A 23216-nucleotide genomic window follows, 5' to 3' on the forward strand; every position below is an offset into this window, starting at 1 on the left:
GAGGGAGAGGTCGGTGTGCCCTCGGTCCAGGCCCACCTACGGAAGTGCCGTCGGGTGTGGCGTGCCGCCCGTTCTGCCTTGCTGAGGGCCCGGATGAGGACGAAGGCCCATGCAGACCGTCGGCGGACCCCGGCCCCTACGTACCGGCCAGGGCAGGCAGTGTGGTTGTCTACCAAGGACATACCCCTTCAAGTGGACTCCCCTAAACTGCAGGACTGGTATATCGGTCCGTTCAAGATCATCAAGGTCATCAGTCCAGCCGCAGTGAGGCTTCAGCTTCCGGCCTCATCCATCCCGTTTTCCACGTGTCCCGGATCAAGCCCCATCACACCTCACCCCTCTGTACTCCCGGTCCGGCACCACCTCCTGCCCGGATCATCGATGGCAAGCCGGCTTGGACGGTGCGCCGGCTCTTAGATGTCCGTAGGATGGGCCGGGGCTTCCAGTATTTGGTGGACTGGGAGGGGTATGGACCTGAAGAACGCTCCTGGGTGAAGAGGAGCTTCATCCTGGACCCGGCCCTCCTGGCCGATTTCTACTGCCGCCACCCGGACAAGCCTGGTCAGGCGCCAGGAGGCGCCCGTTGAGGGGGGGGTCCTGTTGTGTGGGCCGCCAGAAGAGGAGGTACTGCTGGCCCACCACCAGAGGGCGCCCTGTCTGGAGTGCGGGCTCCAGGCACCAGAGGGCGCAGCCGCCTCACAGGAGCAGCCAGGGTGACAGCTGTCATGCATCACCTGCAACAGCTGTTACCAATCATCTGATCGGCAGGAGTATATCAGCAGGACGACGTCTCCACCTCTTTGCCGAGATATCGTTCTACCTGGAAGGTAATATTCTCAGCTGACTGCTTGACAGTAACCTTTTGTGATTTTTGTGAGTGACAGCAGACTTTTTCTCCAACGAGAGGTGGAGGTAGCTTCCCTGCCGTGCAGGTTGCTGGGTGCAGACGTGCCCACGTTTAATTGTGTTTTTGTTCCTCGCCAGCAGTACCAGGTCCGACACGCGGAGGCAGTGGCCACCTGGGAGTTCGGGACTTGGCGGCTCCAGTATTCCCAGGGTCTGGTGGCGGAGGAAATTGTGTGGTTCCGGTTCTGCTTTGGACAGGCGTCTCCTATCTTCGAGCCTGCCCACACGACACCTTTGTGAATTGACTCTGGTCTATTGTTGTAATCGTTGTGCACATTCACAACAGTAAAGTGTTGTTATTTGACCTGCTCCATTGTCCGTTCATTTGCGCCCCCTGTTGTGGGTCCGTGTACCTACACTTTCCCAACACTTCCCTATCCTTGGCCAACTCCTATAACTCTTTCCGGGTGATCTGAGCCATTCTCATGCCAGCTGAGTGTTCCCTCTGTCCTTTTCTCAGTTGGACATGCTTGGAAGACCACCCTATGTAGACGACTAGTGGATATCTTCACCAGTTGCCCAAACAACCTCATCTGGCTCCTTTTGATGTGAAGAAGCAGCGGCTCTACTCTGAGTCTCTCTAGGATATTCAAGCTTCTCTGTTGTATGGCTGGGGGGCCTGGCTGCCTTTTTGTTTCTGTCTTTTGTTTTTCCTTCCAGGTGGCTTGCATTTGGGACTGAGTGGCTGTGTAGCTGAGTTTATCAGGACCTCACCCTGATCACCTGCGGCTCGTCAGGACTCACAGCTGTGGTGCATCTACATGGATTGGAACATGGTGGCATTTAAGACTGGAGTACACAGTGTGTATTTGCCAGAGACTCGACCTTGTGACCAGACGGGTGAGATCGTCGTCTCAAGAGCCATCTCATCATCAGTGGATGCAGAGAACGTCCAGGTTTGATGCATGGTCTGTGAAAGAGGAGGGGGTGAGGTCTCACGCTCGTCAGAACACTTCCTGAGGTACGTTAGATTTTGTGACTAACATTTATACAGTCAGTAAATGTGGTGTCCCTCACACCTTTATTATATTGAGCTGTATGTTGGTCGTTTAAATCAGCTTCCACTGCAGTGGAGTTTTGTGAACTGGATGTTCTATGCCTGCAGGGTGGGAAGCTGATTAGTAATTAAGCCAGGAAGTGTTTGTTGTTTGTGCACCTTTGAGCGTTCTCTCTGTGTGTTGAGTGTGGACTCACATAATGATTCCTTCTTTCACAGACTCGGTTTGTCGTGGCCACCTGGGGGGTGTCGGCGAGGTCCTTGGGTCCGAATTGGTTCTGGCTCCGGACCGTTAGCGCTGCTAGGAGCGCACCGCAATCCACCACGCCAGACCGCGCACTTTTATATTTATCACAGCACTGTTATGTTCATTAAACTCTGTTATCCTTTGTACCGTGCTCTGCTTATTTTATACTGGGTCCTTCAAACGCTGGTCGGTTCTCCGGGCTGCGTCCGACACATAACACTTCTCACCCTGTCCCTGTCCTCTGAAGACACCAAAAGAACCACATCATCCACAAAAAGTGGAGATGCAATTCTGAAATTACCAAACTGGACACCTTCTAGTCCCTGACTGCAGTAAATATGGATTTATGTTACAGCAGGGACAATGGAATAAGTGGGCATGTGACAGACTTGGGGGGGGGGGGGGGGCATCATGATGGTGGCGCCACATCGTGATATTTGTCTGCCATCACCCATCAATAATGATTGTCTAATTGTCCAACCCAACTTAACTTCTGATTTTTTTTTCAAACTCAAATAATTTTGGCACACAGACCTGAAAACTACAACACAATACCCCCCCCCCCCCAAAACCTCACACTCCTCGCCCATGCCCTACCATAATAAAAGCTCATGTGGTGCAGTGAACAAGAAATAGTGAGTAGAGATAGTTAATGCTCATGACTAAAATCACTTAAGTCTGTTCAAAGCCACCTTACAGAAGAAGACAATCTGCAGCCTCACAAGCTCACATGCTTCCCCCGACAAGAGATACAATCATCTTATTTCTGTATTTCTCCAACCAATGGTCTGTGAATCATCAGCGATATAAACGACCGGATAAGTAGCACTTACGTTTTTATGAGCGAAACCTGATTTTATAATCCCACTGATGTTTTGTAAAGCATTTGGATCCAGCTTTTCCATTTGAACCTCTCCTGGGTCTTTATAGTACTTGAACCACTTCTTTCCACAGTAAAAAGTACTTAGTCTGCAATCATGCCACAAAATAATGTATCTGAAGTCCTTCGAAAAATGGAGAGGTTTAATGTTAGTCTGCAGTAAACCAGTTGTCATGCCAGGCAGAGGAAACTGGACCAAGTCCCCACGCATGCAGTCGTCTGCCAAGGATTTAGTCCCAGGCCTCAAATGTCATGTGACAAATAAACACAAAATATTCTTTTCATCCTTTTTTTCTTTCCTGACACAGTGTGCATGCCAAAAACAGATTTGGTGCTTTAACTCCTCATGGGTAAATTCAATTTAAAACTTCTTAAATAAGGCCAGAGGAACAAAAAGCATTAATCAGCAGAGGCATTAAAAAAAAAAAGAAAAAAGAAAGCAGACCGCATTATGAAGTCGTCTTCAGAACATGTGGCATTTTGTCTCTTTACATGTCACTTTGCAGTTTATCCCTTTTTTCAGCTACTCTGCACAAAATACTACAGGATTCATTACCCAAGGTCATCAAATATGGCCATCAAGTACTGCGAAGGCTTTGCGTCTGTCCGTCTGTCTGTGTCCAGCATACGTCCATTTCTATTACTGCCACAGTCTTCAAATTCACTTCAGTTTTTAGTGGCAGGGGTGACAGCCAGTCTGGCTGGTCTCTCCAAAACCGCTTTGTTTTGTGTGTTTATATACGTCTCTCATATATTATGTAAAAGCAAGTGAGAAATACATTTCTCGCTAGCTTTTACATAATATAAAAGAAGTGTTTATAAACACTTCTAAAATCGAAAACGCAGTTTTTGGAACCTAATAACACCTCCGAACTTAATTGCAAGACATTTCGCGGATGTTTAACATGGTGACATCATAGACTGGTAGCTAGTTTTGTTTGTGTGTAAATATTTCTTCTTTGTCATATACTGTGTAAAAGCTAAAACTGAAAACACTGTTTTTGTTACCTGATAACACATCTGGAGTCATTTACACAATTTGTGGTGTGAGCATGCACGCTAACCTCTGCTAACTGAAAGCTAAATTCCTATGGAGTTAATTTGTTTCATTAATACCAGCAAATGCACAGAGGATGATCTACAAATATTCCTTGATTTGCATAACTTCCACTCTTCTCAAAAGCTTGTGTACGTATGCACACACACACACACACACACACACACATGCAAGGTCTCCTGCAGACACTGTTAAAATGTAAATATTGTTTTTGATTGATTGATAGACTGGCTTTCCTGAACATGTACATATTGTACATAAGACAACAGGTTCTTAATAATAATTAAACAACTGCAAACTATAAAGAACACAATGCTCACATGGCCGAGGGTATATTAGCATTGCGTTATACTTTTTAAAATGTTCAGATTTGACTGATAAATGTAAGTTACGAGGTCTATTAGAAAAGAAACCGACAGTTTTATTTAAAAAAAAAAACTATATGGATTTGAATCACGTGTGATTACATCAGCCAAGCTTGAAGCCTCGTGTGCATGCGTGAGTTTTTTCACGCCTGTCGGTGACGTCATTCGCCTGTGAGCACGCCTTGTGGAAGGAGTGGTCCAGCCCCCTCGTCGGATTTTCATTGTCTGAGAAGTTGCTGAGAGACTGGCGCTGTGCTTGATCAAAATTTTTTCGAGAACTGTGAGGCAGATCCTCACAGGCTGATGAGAGATTTTGGATTGTTTCTATTGCTGTAAGGACTTCCCACGGAGCGGGACATCACGCAGCGCTCCGAGGCGACGTCGTCATCCTGTTTCAAGCTGAAAACCTCCAAATTTAAGCCTCTGTTGACCCAGGACGTCGTGAGAGAACAGAGAACTTTCAGAAGAGGTCGGAATAAGCAGTTTTATCTGGACATTCCACTGTTAAAGGAGTTTTTTTAATGAAAGACGTGCGGACGGATTGGCGTGTCGGCTCGCAGCCGGCGCGGCGCGCCCGCCACAGGAAAAACACCTCCGTGTTGATAACCATTTGTAAAATCCAGGCGGGTTTTGGTGGCTTTCAGCTGAGTGAGTATCTGAGAAATTGTTTAACAGCAGGGCATGTTCCAACTTGTCCTTAAGGCTCCAACGGAGGTGTTTTTCCTGCGGCGGGCGCACCGCGCCGGCTGCAAACCGACGCGCCAATCTGTCTGCACGTCTTTCATTAAAAAAATCTCCTTTAACAGTGGAATGTCCGAATAAACTGCTGATTCCGACCTCTTCTGAAAGTTGTCTGTTCTCTCATGACGTCCTGGGTCTACAGAGGCTTAAATTTGGAGGTTTTCAGCTTGAAACAGGATGACGACGTTGCCTCGGAGCGCTGCGCGACATCCCGCTCCGTGGGAAGTCCTTACAGCGATAGAAACAATCCAAAATCTCTCATCAGCCATTAAAATTTTCACCGAAAACCAGCTGAATTTCTCGAATGGTGTCCACTCGGATGTGCCTCACAGTTTTTGAAAAAATTTGATCAAGCACAGCGCCAGTCTCTCAGCAACTTCTCAGACAAAGGAATTCCGACGAGGGGGCTGGACCACTCCTTCCACAAGGTGTGCTCACAGGCGAATGACGTCACTGACAGGTGTGAAAAAACTCTCGCATGCCCACGAGGGTTCAAGCTTGGCTGATGTAATCACACGTGATTCAAATCCATATGGTTTTTTAAAAAAAATAATAAGGTCGGATACTTTTCTCACAGACCTCGTACATACTATACATGCTATACATACTATTTGGGGTTTTTATCCTTATTTTACACATTAGCCATTTTCTAATTGCATGACCACCATGCCAGTAAATTCAACTGAAGGACAAACTTCAGAAAATAAGGATTAATCAGTGGCGGCACCAGGAAATTTTTGTTGGGCGGGCTGAGGGAGGGCTGGGGTAAAAGTTGGAGGGGCTCCACAAAATGTCGTCGAAATGAACAATATATAGTAAATTGCTTTATAAATACCAAGGTTTATATTTTAGTCACCCGTGCTCCTCTAAAATGTGGTATCAATGCACACACACATCACTTAGCATGATTGCATTCATCACTTTGCTCAGTTACGCAATATTGAGACATTCTCAGCGCAAAACTGCAGTTGAGATCCACAAATATGCCAGTCGCTATTTACATTATTGCCAGAATTATTGGGGGGGTGAGGGTGGCTTGGCTCATTATTGGGGGGGCTTAAGCTCCCCCCAAGCCCTCCCTTGGCGCCGCCAGTGGGATTAATTGAAGAAATTCATATATATATATATATATATGTATATGCATATGCATATTATGTTCTGTTTTGAGCATCTGTGTTTGTTATTCCTTATCCCAGGAACTGCTTCTTGCACATTCTTAATTTTGTGTTGTGATTTACAGATTACACATTCTGATCCAAATGTTCATACAAGCATACTATATAACCAGCAGAAAGCAACATGTCGCAATCTGTAGGGTATGAGAATACTCCATATCCATTTAGTCTAATGGTACCCAGATGATCTACTCAGTCTTTACTGTGCAAAAGGACAAGACTACACTATTCCATAAGGCAGCTGCAGCATGGTAACTGAAGGAGAACATTCTGGGAGAATTAAAGGAAGGTAGTGTACATGAAAATGGTAGTGGCGTCCAAATTGTATTGTATAAATATATATTTATTAAGTATCAGGAGCTGTTTAAAAAAAGTCTTCTGTTGCAAAATCCAAATTTTTGCAGCATACATGGGTATGCTGGCATAGCTTAGTGCACTGCAGTTGTGTCCCTACTACTCACTTACTTACTTCTAGTACATACTACAGTAACAGATGGGTAGTTGTTTGCTAACCAGCAAATATTCAGATGCAGAATTTGGGTAAAACTGTAGTGTGACCATGGTAACTAGGGTTGCCAACTCTGAAAAATAAATAAGGGACACCTCACCGCCAGGGCCGACCGACCATTGCCTTCACCCTTCCCAGCGTCTGTGTGAAATGATTTTTAACCATTTGACTGTTGACTTGACCCTGAATTTAAGTAGATGCATACATGCATTTGTTCTGATATGAACACGTGGAAAACAAATTATTATTTTGCAATTTATTTTTAGTGCAAAATAAATTTTCACTCACAATTTCAATATGAGCATTCTGTCCTGCTTCAAAGCATAAAATTAAAAAAATTATTTAAAAATAAATCTCTCTGTAGTGCTACTGCTTAACTTAAAATTGTATAAATTAACAAAAAAACAATTGAAAATTTGCATCATCCAAAACAATGTAACAATGCAAAACAATGTAACAGTGCACATTTACACATTTAGTGTAATAAAAAGTGCAAAAAATAAAGTCTGAAAAGTAAACAATACTTACAATACTTATAGCTGTTGTCGCGCACCTTTTCCACCCAGCCATTTTCCTTTTCTCATTCTCCCCTGTATTTTTGCATTCTTATTTGTTTGTTTTTTTTTTAGGAGGAGTAGTAAAGACGTTACAGACATTGCTGTCCGTAGGCATATCTGCAGTGCCAGTGTCGGTGTCTGTATCGATACGTTATTGTCGTTCAGCGACGTCGGTATCTTCTTGCGAGCTTCATGTCCCTCGACCAATGAGATAAGAGTGATTCTGTATTGTCAACTCGTGTCTGTCAGCTCATTGGTGAAAAGCAGGAGAGAGGCTGGGATCAAATTTACCGTAAGTTTCCATATAAAGCGCCAGTCAATTCCATTGACATTTTACAGACTTTTTGATTCTCACAGAAATACGGGACAAACTGCGTCCCGTTTCAGGTCAATACGGAACGCACACTTTTATTTCCAAATAAGGGACGATTCCGTTTTTCAAGGGACGGTTGGCAACCCTAATGGTAACAGATGACACCAACAAAATGATATATAAAATTAATCCACCACTCAGATCTTTGTCTTAAATGAGAGAGAATTTTGCAAAAATAATTATTCAGAGACCCCACGTTTATGTGTGCTCCAATTTAGCATTTTCAAATTTCTGTTACTATTCTTAGTATGATGGATTAAAACAAATGACTGAGCAACTGCAATTTCTATAAATACAAACTACACACCTGTACTGAGTTTTAATTCCAATTAAATGGCCCTCATGTGACCCCAATAAACCCCAAGGCTAGATGGGAAATTTTAGTTTTAAATTCCCCAGACACCTCATGTTTCTGTTTAAGCCACCTGAACATTTGTCCTGAAAATGCCTTGAAACACCTGTGCTAACGTTGGACCCCAATTAAATGGTCCCCCATTGTTTCAAGATAACCACTGAGGCTAGAAGGTTGATTTTGGTCTTAAATTTTTCAAAGACCCCCAAGTTATTTAATGATCTAACTGAATATTTTCCCTAAAATACTTGTTTTGCATCCATCCATCCATCCATCCATCCATCTTACCGAGTAGTGTCTTTTGCGGGTCTTGTCCACGCATTTTCCCTGGAGACAAATGCGTCCCTTGCCGCACGGTGTGCCCTCCACTGCCGGCAGTTTTTTGGTCAAACAAACCATCTGCCCTTGACGAATCACAGCACACCACAGACGGGAACATACATCCATGCCTGGGCACACAGTGTACTCCAGGCCGAAGGCCAGGCGACACTGGCGGACAGCGTCGTAGCTCTGCCCTGGGAGCTCCTCAGAGCCCAATAGGGGTTGGCGAGGGGAGTCCAGGAGGCACTCGGCTGTGACAGAACAGAAAGAGAAAGGATTCCTTCAGCTGCCAGAAGAAGCGGGTTCTACTTGTCATAAATTGTTGTTCAGGGATCAGTGATGCACTGAGAACAGCAACTAATTTGATAGTATTATGAAAGTTGTACAAGAACACACAGGTAGCTATTGACACCAGTTTTAAAACAAGCAACGTCATGTTGTCTAAAGTTAAATTTTTTTAGCACCAGAAACAAGCATATGACATTTAGCATAGCGCTGACCAGTGCTAAGTATAGATTGCTAATACACAGTTTTACAAACACACTTTGAGGGTTTAGCCTCTGCATTTGGAGGTAGGCGATGGTACATGATATTTTGGACGAGGTTCCCCCATTGGTTTTTCTCTGCAGGTCAAACACATTGAAATAAAAAGGCGTCACATATGTCCAGTGTGACCTCACCTAAAATAAACTATTGACTCTGTTGACAAACTGGGCTTGTGTGAGCGAGTGTTCAATAACATGGCTGGAACATCACGCACTGGGAATTTTGCTGGAAGCACTGGAACGATTGACCCTGAAAGCTTTCGAACAACCATGAATGAAAATACTTGTTGAGATTCTGTTTCTTTTTTAATTGTATCAGGCACAGATATTAAGCATTTTCAGGGACTTGATGAGTAGAATGAGAGCCACACTTGTCCTATTGCTATCCTGACTTGTCCCATGTTAGCGGGCTTGGTGACGGCGGCTTATAAACAGACATTGGTCTTCCTTGGGCAACTTTAGTTAATATGAAATCTTTGTGGCAAATTCCGAGGGATGTTACTCGTCCGCGGGCCAACATATGGATATGTGCACCTCCACAACTCTATGAACCAATATTTTTCTAAAGCCTTATGGTGTCTCATTAATGAAATTGAATATTAACATTGAAAATTTTGGGTTGCACTACTTGTTTTCACACAACAAATACCTTATACCCTATAATCACCATTTCTCGTAAGGCAAAAAACACCAAAATTCTTCACAGGAGGTATATAAGGTTACAGTTATGTAAATATTATTGAAGTTCAGATGCAATAGCACAACAGCAATGTCTAAAGTATTCTTAGTGTAAAACAATGTTAAAATGTTGAAGTATTTGAATATATTTGCCCCTTTCCCATCTCCCATAATCCTTTGCGCCGTCAGACAGGTTCCGGTTTCGTTCACCACCGACTCTGCTGTGGAAATTTGTTAGCCGCCCACTCAACTGTGGCAGTTTTAGCAAGCAAAACAATGTCAGAAGTACTGAAATGTAAGTAGTATCTTCTCTCCTAACATTTTATGTCTTTTAAAACTGTTTATGTGCTTATGAAATGGGAAAAAAAAAAAAAAAACGTCATGGGAAGGTTTGTTTACATGGGCAATTATTTTAATTTTTTTTTTTTTTTTTTTTTAGCACTGGACTGCTGAGGCTTGCACAAGAATTCATCCATCACTGCCCAATATCTCTCTGTACCCAATTTTTTCAGCCATCCCATGAATTTAAATGAAAAAATTGAGGCCTATCAGACTATTCTTCAGCACTATGGGTTTAGTATTCTCAGTTTTGTGGCCAATGTACACATAGAGACACATAGAGATGTCACCAATCTTGGCAACATAGATAGGGGCAGTTTTCCATCCCCGAAAAAGCTAGTCTGTTAAATAGCCATCACATGCATATTTGTTTCTATTTTTTCTTAGGTCTGAAGCCAGTGGCACCAGCAGTTCATCACATTCAAAGGGCTCGCCAAAGATCCATCGTAACAAAGAAGGGTATAGTGGAAACTGGTGCAATTTATGGCCCATTGATAGACATGGACCTTTCATAGACACACAAAAAAAGAGACCATTCATAGACATATGAAGAACCATTAATTTTTCATTATATAACGGCTGAGTGGATCCTTGTCATTTGATTGGTGCTTTGTATGTCACATGGCATGGATTAATTTGTCCCATTTGTGTTGCATTGCATTTAGAGTGCAGTTTGGTTCCATTTAGAGTGCAAATTTGGCTCCATATGTTTGGTACCATTGCACTCTGCACACATGCATACATGCACGTACGCACACATGCTAGCGCATGCGCACCCACACATGCGCATGCGCACACACACACACACACACAAACACACACACGCAATGCGCGCCTGCACACACACACACAAAACAAATCCACTGCAGTCTCTGGAGGCTGTTAGCAGGAAGAAAGAATGAAAAGCTGGACTAATTCCTGACGTGATTTTTTTTTCACTGCACTGATGATGTACAGTCTTTTTTTGGTATTACATGTGCAAACAAGCGCAGACCCGGTTGCGTGTGTGTGTGTGCGCGTGTGCTGGGGACAACGACTCTGATGATGATTTGATTGAGCTAACTGACACCGCTAATTGTTGTAACACACACACACACACACACACACACACACACACACACACACACACACACACACACACACACACACACACACACACACACACACACACACACACACACACACACACACACACACACACAAATCCACTCTGCTGTAAGCCATCTGGATGCATGAAGAGCTGTTCAGATGAAAAGCCGATGTGATTTTTGGCTGGACTGAGGAACTACACAAAGTCTTTTTTTTTTAATGGAAGTCCGAAGTCAGTGCACAGCATCACTGAACTACACATTACAATTTGGACTTTAGCAGCAGTGGAACACCAAAATGTAAGTCCCCTTTCTGTTGTTTAGAAATTAATAAAATATCAAATGACAAGGATCTATTTTAGCTGTTATACAAAACAAATAATGAATGTTTTTACATTCTTTCAATGGAAAGAATATTTAATTTCACCTCATGAAATATTCGTACCATTGAACTCATCAACATTCATTATTTGTATACTATGTAACAGACAACCAAAACCAAAATATAGCACTTCATGAAAACACAGCACTTTATTACACATTATACTGATGTTCTTGTCTGACAGCAGAACATCAGTAAAAGGATCGTTTGTGTGACGATGTCTGTAGGCCTTGTGTTGCAATCTGTCAAGATGTCCCTCTCGTAAGAATCTGGAGGTGAAGAAGATATAAGTGGCTTCTTGGTACAGGATGTGGATGAGGAGGTAGTACATACTGGCTCTGTGGTATGTACATCTGAAAATACCGGTGTCACACTTGAGATGATTCCACTGGTCACAGCTGTCACAGGTGATGGCCAAGTTATGACTGTGGACTGGTTTATGGCAGATGATGCAGGGATATTCCATGGTGTTAGCTCCAGCTCCATACTGATTCTTATGTCTGGTGCAGCTCTTTTTATATGTGACCCTTCCTTCTGTGATCTCTCAGAAGTTTGAACTGACATCTTCACACTTCCTTTGACATATTCGTTGAGTAAATAATTTAAATTTTATAGGTTTGGTGTCTATGAATGGTCTTTTTTTGTCTATGAATTTGCACATTGTGTATATGAATGGTCTTCTTTTTTTTGTCTATGAATGGTCCGTGTCTATGAATTGTCTGGTTACCGGTGCAAAGCCCCTGGCTGTGAGAACCAGTCAGGCAGAGACAAGGAGCTTGGGATCAAGAGAAGCTACTACCTTTTCCCAAAAAATGATGCCAACAACATTACAAGGAGGAAGCTTGGGTTGAAAGCCATACCCCGAGAGGAATGGCAGCCCGGGCCCAGCAGTCGTATCAAATAACACAGTCAAGTATTTAGTGGCTGTATTTCCCCCTCTGGAATAATGATGATTATTTGTGACGCTTATGGTGGAAAATGTGACATGTACATAACACAGACAATGCTTTTTTGGGGGAATATATATTGAAAATGTATTAAAAACACTGTTTTCCTTGTAACAACAAAAATAAACTGAAAGTGTCTTATTTCTATCCTTTATTTTCCTTCACACGGTGCTCTTTTGTTGTCTGTAACACACATTAAGTGATGACTGTATTTTTAAGAGATTCAGATTTTTGAGGCAGAGCAGAACCTTCTTTGCAACAAATTCATCCACTAATGTTGGAAGTATATGTGAAAAGTAGAAATTCTGCAGGTATTTCATGCGTCTGTAAAGAATTTGTCAAATGAAATGTCCAACTCCAGGTGCTCAGTTGTCCAGATAAACAGCTGCAGACAGGCACATCACTGTAAACTGGACCTAGAGGGATGTAAAAATATGTCTGTGTTTATTTTAATGAAGGCTCACATGTATTCAGTCACATTAGTTTATACAGTAGTGTTCAGAATAATAGTAGTGCTATGTGACTAAAAAGATTAATCCAGGTTTTGAGTATATTTCTTATTGTTACATGGGAAACAAGGTACCAGTAGATTCAGTAGATTCTCACAAATCCAACAAGACCAAGCATTCATGATATGCACACTCTTAAGGCTATGAAATTGGGCTATTAGCAAAAAAAAAAAAAAAAAAAAGTAGAAAAGGGGGTGTTCACAGTAATAGTAGTGTGGCATTCAGTCAGTGAGTTCGTCAATTTTGTGGAACAGGTGTGAATCAGGTGTCCCCTATTTAAGGATGAAGCCAGCACCTGTTGAACATGCTTTTCTCTTTGAAAGCCTGAGGAAAATGGGACGTTCCAGACACTGTTCAGAAGAACAGCGTAGTTTGATTAAAAAGTTGATTGGAGATGGGAAAACTTATACGCAGGTGCAAAAAATTATAGGCTGTTCATCTGCAATGATCTCCAATGCTTTAAAATGGACAAAAAAAAAAAAAAAAAACAGAGACACATGGAAGAAAACGGAAAACAACCATCAAAATGGATAGAAGAATAACCAGAATGGCAAAGGCTCACCCATTGATCAGCTCCAGGATGATCAAAGACAGTCTGGAGTTACCTGTAAGTGTTGTGACAGTTAGAAGACGCCTGTGTGAAGCTAATTTATTTGCAAGAATCCCCCGCAAAGTCCCTCTGTTAAATAAAAGACGTGCAGAAGAGGTTACAGTTTGCCAAAGAACACATCAACTGGCCTAATGAGAAATGGAGGAATATTTTGTGGACTGATGAGAGTAAAATTGTTCTTTTTGGGTCCAAGGGCCGCAGACAGTTTGTGAGACGGCCCCCAAACTCTGAATTCAAGCCACAGTTCACAGTGAAGACAGTGAAGCATGGTGGTGCAAGCATCATGATATGGGCATGTTTCTCCTACTATGGTGTTTGGCCTATATATCGCATACCAGGTATCATGGATCAGTTTGGATATGTCAAAATACTTGAAGAGGTCATGTTGCCTTATGCCCTTGAAATGGGTGTTTCAACAAGACAATGACCCCAAGCACACTAGTAAACAAGCAAAATCTTGATTCCAAACCATTAAAATTAATGCCTCGCAGATGTGAAGAAATCATGAAAAACTGTGGTTATACAACTAAATACTAGTTTAGTGATTCACAGGATTGATAAAAAAGCACTTTGAACATAATAGTTTTGAGTTTGTAGTGTCAGCAGATGCTACTATTATTGTGAACACCCCCTTTTCTACTTTTTTTTTTACTAATAGCACAATTTCATAGCCTTAAGAGTGTGCATATCATGAATGCTTGGTCTTATTGGATTTGTGAGAATCTACTGAATCTACTGGCACCTTGTTTCCCATGTAACAATAAGAAATATACTCAAAACCTGGATTAATCTTTTTAGTCACATAGCACTACTATTATTCTGAACACTACTGTACATTATAATTATCTAAAGTTACTCACCTGGTGACCTGCGCTGCATGAACACATGCTGTTTGTATGCACCTGATGCTGAATCTCAAACCCAGTCTCGGTGATGTGGGATTTTAAGGCTTCTGCTGGCCTCTATGTGTGCCTGAAGGTAAATACGTTGTGTCCCAAGAACTCTTTTAACAGAACCAGAGTGACCTTATGACTGTGCAGGTCCTAATACGTCTCGGCGCTCTTCAGATTGTTCATCGCCTTCCGTCCAGAGCAAGCGCTAAGAAAAGAGCTAAAAATGCTACCGTATGTTGTCTTAGGCCACTCCCACCTCTCTATATTTGCAGACAGCAGGATTCTAATGTTGTCTCGTTTGAGCTGTGACAGCTGCTGTTTATGTCTCTAAGCCTCGTAGAAAGTGGATTCGTACATGTGAACAAATGCCGGTTCCAGATCATAACGTACAGTAAGTCTCACCCATAATTCACGCAAAGCCTCATAGGGGTAGGAATAAGATAGATATAATACGCAAGTTTCATATTCATCTTCAAAGAAATGTGAGAGAAATCATGAAGCAAAAAAGTGATGGCAAACAGAGATCTTAATGCAGCGTCAGACCAGAACCTGTCTGGGTGAAATCTCAGGAGGTGCGTGATTTGGATTGGGAAAGGGGTGAATTACCTCTTTTTATGAAATGAATAGAGGTACCCCGTAACTGCCCGGTTTCATACTTATCAAAATAGTTTGTTTCTTATGTAGAAAAATATGACTTCAGCAAATATGAATAATATGTGACAGAATTCATGGTATGCAATTTAATTAATATGCGCAATACATATCAATCAATCAATCAACTTTTTTTTTATATAGCGCCAAATCACAACAAACAGTTGCCCCAAGGCGCTTTATATTGTAAGGCAACGCCATACAATAATTATGAAAAACCCCAACGGTCAAAACGACCCCCTGTGAGCAAGCACTTGGCTACAGTGGGAAGGAAAAACTCCCTTTTAACAGGAAGAAACCTCCAGCAGAACCAGGCTCAGGGAGGGGCAGTCTTCTGCTGAGACTGGTTGGGGCTGAGGGAGAGAACCAGGAAAAAGACATGCTGTGGAAGGGGGCAGAGATCGATCACTAATGATTAAATGCGGAGTGATGCATACAGAGCAAAAAGAGAAAGAAACAGTGCATCATGGGAACCCCCCCACAGTCTACGTCTAAAGCAGCATAACCAAGGGATAGTCCAGGGTCACCTGATCCAGCCCTAACTATAAGCCTTAGCGAAAAGGAAAGTTTTAAGCCTAATCTTAAAAGTAGAGAGGGTGTCTGTCTCCCTGATCTGAATTGGGAGCTGGTTCCACAGGAGAGGAGCCTGAAAGCTGAAGGCTCTGCCTCCCATTCTACTCTTACAAACCCTAGGAACTACAAGTAAGCCTGCAGTCTGAGAGCGAAGCGCTCTAATGGGGTAATATGGTACTATGAGGTCCCTAAGATAAGATGGGACCTGATTATTCAAAACCTTATAAGTAAGAAGAAGAATTTTAAATTCTATTCTAGAATTAACAGGAAGCCAATGAAGAGAGACCAACACGGGTGAGATATGCTCTCTCCTGCTAGTCCCCGTCAGTACTCTAGCTGCAGCATTTTGAATTAACTGAAGGCTTTTTAGGGAACTTTTAGGACAACCTGATAATAATGAATTACAATAGTCCAGCCTAGAGGAAATAAATGCATGAATTAGTTTTTCAGCATCACTCTGAGACAAGACCTTTCTGATTTTAGAGATATTGCATAAATGCAAAAAGGCAGTCCTACATATTTGTTTAACATGCGCTTTGAATGACATATCCTGATCAAAAATGACTCCAAGATTTCTCACAGTATTACTAGAGGTCAGGGAAATGCCATCCAGAGTAAAGATCTGGTTAGAGACCATGCTTCTAAGATTTGTGGGGCCAAGTACAATAACTTCAGTTTTATCTGAGTTTAAAAGCAGGAAATTAGAGGTCATCCATGTCTTTATGTCTGTAAGACAATCCTGCAGTTTAGCTAATTGGTGTGTGTCCTCTGGTTTCATGGATAGATAAAGCTGGGTATCATCTGCGTAACAATGAAAATTTAAGCAATACCGTCTAATAATACTGCCTAAGGGAAGCATGTATAAAGTGAATAAAATTGGTCCTAGCACAGAACCTTGTGGAACTCCATAATTAACTTTAGTCCGTGAAGAAGAATCCCCATTTACATGAACAAACTGTAATCTATTAGACAAATATGATTCAAACCACCGCAGCGCAGTGCCCTTAATACCTATGACATGCTCTAATCTCTGTAATAAAATTTTATGGTCAACAGTATCAAAAGCAGCACTGAGGTCCAACAGAACAAGCACAGAGATAAGTCCACTGTCCGAAGCCATAAGAAGATCATTTGTAACCTTCACTAATGCTGTTTCTGTACTATGATGAATTCTAAAACCTGACTGAACCTCTTCAAATAGACCATTCCTCTGCAGGTGATCAGTTAGCTGTTTTACAACTACCCTCTCAAGAATCTTTGAGAGAAAAGGAAGGTTGGAGATTGGCCTATAATTAGCTAAGATAGCTGGGTCAAGTGATGGCTTTTTAAGTAATGGTTTAATTACTGCCACCTTAAAAGCCTGTGGTACATAGCCAACTAACAAAGATAAGTTGATCATATTTAAGATTGAAGCATTAAATAATGGTAGGACTTCCTTGAGCAGCCTGGCAGGAATGGGGTCTAATAAACATGTTGATGGTTTGGATGAAGTAACTAATGAAAATAACTCAGACAGAACAATCGGAGAGAAAGAGTCTAACCAAATACCGGCATCACTGAAAGCAGCCAAAGATAACGATACATCTTTGGGATGATTATGAGTAATTTTTTTTCTAATAGTCAAAATTTTGTTAGCAAAGAAAGTCATGAAGTCATTACTAGTTAAAGTTAATGGAATACTCAGCTCAATAGAGCTCTGACTCTTTGTCAGCCTGGCTACAGTGCTGAAAAGAAACCTGGGGTTGTTCTTATTTTCTTCAATTAGTGATGAGTAGAAAGATGTCCTAGCTTTACGGAGGGCTTTTTTATAGAGCAACAAACTCTTTTTCCGGGCTAAGTGAAGATCTTCTAAATTAGTGAGACGCCATTTCCTCTCCAACTTACGGGTTATCTGCTTTAAGCTACGAGTTTGTGAGTTATACCACGGAGTCAGACACTTCTGATTTAAAGCTCTCTTTTTCAGAGGAGCTACAGCATCCAAAGTTGTCTTCAATGAGGATGTAAAACTATTGACGAGATACTCTAACTCCCTTACAGAGTTTAGGTAGCTACTCTGCTCTGTGTTGGTATATGACATTAGAGAACATAAAGAAGGAATCATATCCTTAAACCTAGTTACAGCGCTTTCTGAAAGACTTCTAGTGTAATGAAACTTATTCCCCACTGCAGGGTAGTCCATCAGGGTAAATGTAAATGTTTTTAAAAAATGATCAGACAGAAGGGAGTTTTCAGGGAATACTGTTAAGTCTTCTATTTCCATACCATAAGTCAAAACAAGATCTAAGATATGATTAAAGTGGTGGGTGGACTCATTTACTTTTTGAGCAAAGCCAATAGAGTCTAATAATAGATTAAATGCAGTGTTGAGGCTGTCATTCTCAGCATCTGTGTGGATGTTAAAATCGCCCACTATAAGTATCTTATCTGAGCTAAGCACTAAGTCAGACAGAAGGTCTGAAAATTCACAGAGAAACTCACAGTAACAACCAGGTGGACGATAGATAATAACAAATAAAACTGGTTTTTGGGACTTCCAATTTGGATGGAAAAGACTAAGAGACAAGCTTTCAAATGAATTAAAGCTCTGTCTAGGTTTTTGATTAATTAATAAGCTGGAATGGAAGATTGCTGCTAATCCTCCGCCCCGGCCCGTACTACGAGCATTCTGACAGTTAGTGTGACTCGGGGGTGTTGACTCATTTAAACTAACATATTCATCCTGCTGTAACCAGGTTTCTGTTAGGCAGAATAAATCTATACGTTGATCAATTATTATATCATTTACCAACAGGGACTTAGAAGAGAGAGACCTAATGTTTAATAGACCACATTTAACTGTTTTAGTCTGTGGTGCAGTTGAAGGTGCTATATTATTTTTTCTTTTTGAATTTTTTTGCTTAAATAGATTTCTGCTGGTTATTGGTGGTCTGGGAGCAGGCACCGTCTCCACGGGGATGGGGCAACGAGGGGATGGCAGGGGGAGAGAAGCCGCAGAGAGGCGTACAAGACCACAGCTCTGCCTCCTGGTCCCAACGCTAGACAGTCACAGTTTAGAGGATCCAAGAAAATTGGCCAGATTTCTAGAAATGAGAGCTGCTCCATCTAAAGTGGGATGGATGCCGTCTCTCCTAACAAGACCAGGTTTTCCCCAGAAGCTTTGCCAATTATCTATGAAGCCCACCTCATTTTTTGGACACCACTCAGACAGCCAGCAATTCAAGGAGAACATGCGGCTAAACATGTCACTCCCGGTCTGATTGGGGAGGGGCCCAGAGAAAACTACAGAGTCCGACATTGTTTTTGCAAAGTTACACACCGATTTAATGTTAATTTTAGTGACCTCCGATTGGCGTAACCGGGTGTCATTACTGCCGACGTGAATTACAATCTTACCAAATTTACGCTTAGCCTTAGCCAGCAATTTCAAATTTCCTTCAATGTAGCCTGCTCTGGCCCCCGGAAGACAATTGACTATGGTTGCTGGTGTCGCTAACTTCACATTTCTCAAAACAGAGTCGCCAATAACCAGAGTTTGATCCTCTGCGAGTGTATCGTCGAGTGGGGAAAAACGGTTAGAGATGTGAGCGGGTTGACGGTGTACACGGGGCTTCTGTTTAGGGATACGCTTCCTCCTCACAGTCACCCAGTCGGCCTGCTTTCCCGACTGCTCGGGATCTGCCAGAGGGGAACTAACGGCGGCTAAGCTACCTTGGTCCGCACCGACTACAGGGGCCTGGCTAGCTGTAGAATTTTCCACGGTGCGGAGCCGAGTCTCCAATTCGCCCAGCCTGGCCTCCAAAGCTACGAATAAGCTACACTTATTACAAGTACCATTACTGCTAAAGGAGGCCGAGGAATAACTAAACATTTCACACCCAGAGCAGAAAAGTGCGGGAGAGACAGGAGAAGCCGCCATGCTAAACCGGCTAAGAGCTAGTAGCTACGCAACCTAGCGGATTCCTAAAAACACGCAAAGTGAATAATGTGTAAATAATTTAGAGGTGATTCAGCAGAAGGAGTGCTTTAGTTAAGGCACCAGACAGGCCATGAAGCAGCACAAGTAACGCACGGCAACAGCGAACGCACGACAACGGTGCAAAAATAAAATAAAAATCCACTAGACAGGCTGTGGAGCAGCACAGATAACACACGACAACAGTGCTAAAAAATAAAATAAAAATCCACTGGACAGGCTGTGGAGCAGCACAGGTAACACACGACAACAGTGCTAAAAAATAAAATAAAAATCCACTGGACAGGCTGTGGAGCAGCACAGGTAACACACGACAACAGTGCTAAAAAATAAAATAAAAATCCACTGGACAGGCTGTGGAGCAGCACAGGTAACACACGACAACAGTGCTAAAAAATAAAATAAAAATCCACTAGACAGGCTGTGGAGCAGCACAGGTAACGCACGACAACAGTGGTAAAAAATAAAATAAAAATCCAAGGGACAGGCTGTGGAGCAGCACAGGTAACGCACGACAACAGTGCTAAAAAATAAAATAAAAATCCACTAGACAGGCTGTGGAGCAGCACAGGTAACACACGACAACAGTGCTAAAAAATAAAATAAAAATCCACTAGACAGGCTGTGGAGCAGCACAGGTAACGCACGACAACAGTGGTAAAAAATAAAATAAAAATCCAAGGGACAGGCTGTGGAGCAGCACAGGTAACGCACGACAACAGTGCTAAAAAATAAAATAAAAATCCACTAGACAGGCTGTGGAGCAGCACAGGTAACGCACGACAACAGTGCTAAAAAATAAAATCAAAATCCACTAGACAGGCTGTGGAGCAGCACAGGTAACGCACGACAACAGTGGTAAAAAATAAAATAAAAATCCACTAGACAGGCTGTGGAGCAGCACAGGTAACACACGACAACAGTGCTAAAAAATAAAATAAAAATCCACTAGACAGGCTGTGGAGCAGCACAGGTAACGCACGACAACAGTGCTAAAAAATAAAATAAAAATCCACTAGACAGGCTGTGGAGCAGCACAGGTAACACACGACAACAGTGCTAAAAAATAAAATAAAAATCCACTAGACAGGCTGTGGAGCAGCACAGGTAACGCACGACAACAGTGCTAAAAAATAAAATAAAAATCCACTAGACAGGCTGTGGAGCAGCACAGGTAACGCACGACAACAGTGCTAAAAAATAAAATAAAAATCCACTAGACAGGCTGTGGAGCAGCACAGGTAACACACGACAACAGTGCTAAAAAATAAAATAAAAATCCACTAGACAGGCTGTGGAGCAGCACAGGTAACACACGACAACAGTGCTAAAAAATAAAATAAAAATCCACTAGACAGGCTGTGGAGCAGCACAGGTAACGCACGACAACAGTGCTAAAAAATAAAATCAAAATCCACTAGACAGGCTGTGGAGCAGCACAGGTAACACACGACAACAGTGGTAAAAAATAAAATAAAAATCCACTAGACAGGCTGTGGAGCAGCACAGGTAACACACGACAACAGTGGTAAAAAATAAAATAAAAATCCACTAGACAGGCTGTGGAGCAGCACAGGTAACGCACGACAACAGTGCTAAAAAATAAAATAAAAATCCACTAGACAGGCTGTGGAGCAGCACAGGTAACGCACGACAACAGTGCTAAAAAATAAAATAAAAATCCACTAGACAGGCTGTGGAGCAGCACAGGTAACGCATGACAACAGTGCTAAAAAATAAAATAAAAATCCACTAGACAGGCTGTGGAGCAGCACAGGTAACGCACGACAACAGTGGTAAAAAATAAAATAAAAATCCACTAGACAGGCTGTGGAGCAGCACAGGTAACGCACGACAACAGTGCTAAAAAATAAAATAAAAATCCACTAGACAGGCTGTGGAGCAGCACAGGTAACGCACGACAACAGTGCTAAAAAATAAAATAAAAATCCACTAGACAGGCTGTGGAGCAGCACAGGTAACGCACGACAACAGTGCTAAAAAATAAAATAAAAATCCACTAGACAGGCTGTGGAGCAGCACAGGTAACACACGACAACAGTGCTAAAAAATAAAATAAAAATCCACTAGACAGGCTGTGGAGCAGCACAGGTAACGCACGACAACAGTGGTAAAAAATAAAATAAAAATCCAAGGGACAGGCTGTGGAGCAGCACAGGTAACGCACGACAACAGTGCTAAAAAATAAAATAAAAATCCACTAGACAGGCTGTGGAGCAGCACAGGTAACACACGACAACAGTGCTAAAAAATAAAATAAAAATCCACTAGACAGGCTGTGGAGCAGCACAGGTAACGCACGACAACAGTGGTAAAAAATAAAATAAAAATCCAAGGGACAGGCTGTGGAGCAGCACAGGTAACGCACGACAACAGCGGTAAAAAATAAAATAAAAATCCACTAGACAGGCTGTGGAGCAGCACAGGTAACGCACGACAACAGTGGTAAAAAATAAAATAAAAATCCACTAGACAGGCTGTGGAGCAGCACAGGTAACGCACGACAACAGTGGTAAAAAATAAAATAAAAATCCACTAGACAGGCTGTGGAGCAGCACAGGTAACACACGACAACAGTGGTAAAAAATAAAATAAAAATCCACGGGACAGGCTGTGGAGCAGCACAGGTAACACACGACAACAGTGGTAAAAAATAAAATAAAAATCCACTAGACAGGCTGTGGAGCAGCACAGGTAACGCACGACAACAGTGCTAAAAAATAAAATAAAAATCCACTAGACAGGCTGTGGAGCAGCACAGGTAACGCACGACAACAGTGCTAAAAAATAAAATAAAAATCCACTAGACAGGCTGTGGAGCAGCACAGGTAACGCACGACAACAGTGGTAAAAAATAAAATAAAAATCCACTAGACAGGCTGTGGAGCAGCACAGGTAACGCACGACAACAGTGCTAAAAAATAAAATAAAAATCCACTAGACAGGCTGTGGAGCAGCACAGGTAACGCACGACAACAGTGGTAAAAAATAAAATAAAAATCCACTAGACAGGCTGTGGAGCAGCACAGGTAACACACGACAACAGTGGTAAAAAATAAAATAAAAATCCACTAGACAGGCTGTGGAGCAGCACAGGTAACGCACGACAACAGTGGTAAAAAATAAAATAAAAATCCAAGGGACAGGCTGTGGAGCAGCACAGGTAACGCACGACAACAGTGGTAAAAAATAAAATAAAAATCCACTAGACAGGCTGTGGAGCAGCACAGGTAACACACGACAACAGTGCTAAAAAATAAAATAAAAATCCACTAGACAGGCTGTGGAGCAGCACAGGTAACGCACGACAACAGTGGTAAAAAATAAAATAAAAATCCAAGGGACAGGCTGTGGAGCAGCACAGGTAACGCACGACAACAGTGCTAAAAAATAAAATAAAAATCCACTAGACAGGCTGTGGAGCAGCACAGGTAACACACGACAACAGTGCTAAAAAATAAAATAAAAATCCACTAGACAGGCTGTGGAGCAGCACAGGTAACGCACGACAACAGTGGTAAAAAATAA

General features: G+C 42.2%; 1 protein-coding gene across 1 annotated transcript in view; it reads right to left on the reverse strand.

Annotated features, from left to right (window-relative positions):
- Positions 1-23216, reverse strand: part of LOC117514663 (A disintegrin and metalloproteinase with thrombospondin motifs 5) — a 61836-nt gene that overhangs the window by 9775 nt on the left and 28845 nt on the right. Inside the window, exon 4 of the mRNA XM_034175236.1 lies at positions 8447-8730. Coding sequence (XP_034031127.1) covers positions 8447-8730 — 284 coding nt within the window. The remainder of the gene's footprint in view (positions 1-8446; positions 8731-23216) is intronic.

Source organism: Thalassophryne amazonica, chromosome 1 (assembly GCF_902500255.1).
Source record: "Thalassophryne amazonica chromosome 1, fThaAma1.1, whole genome shotgun sequence".
Classification (NCBI taxonomy): Eukaryota; Metazoa; Chordata; class Actinopteri; order Batrachoidiformes; family Batrachoididae; genus Thalassophryne; species Thalassophryne amazonica.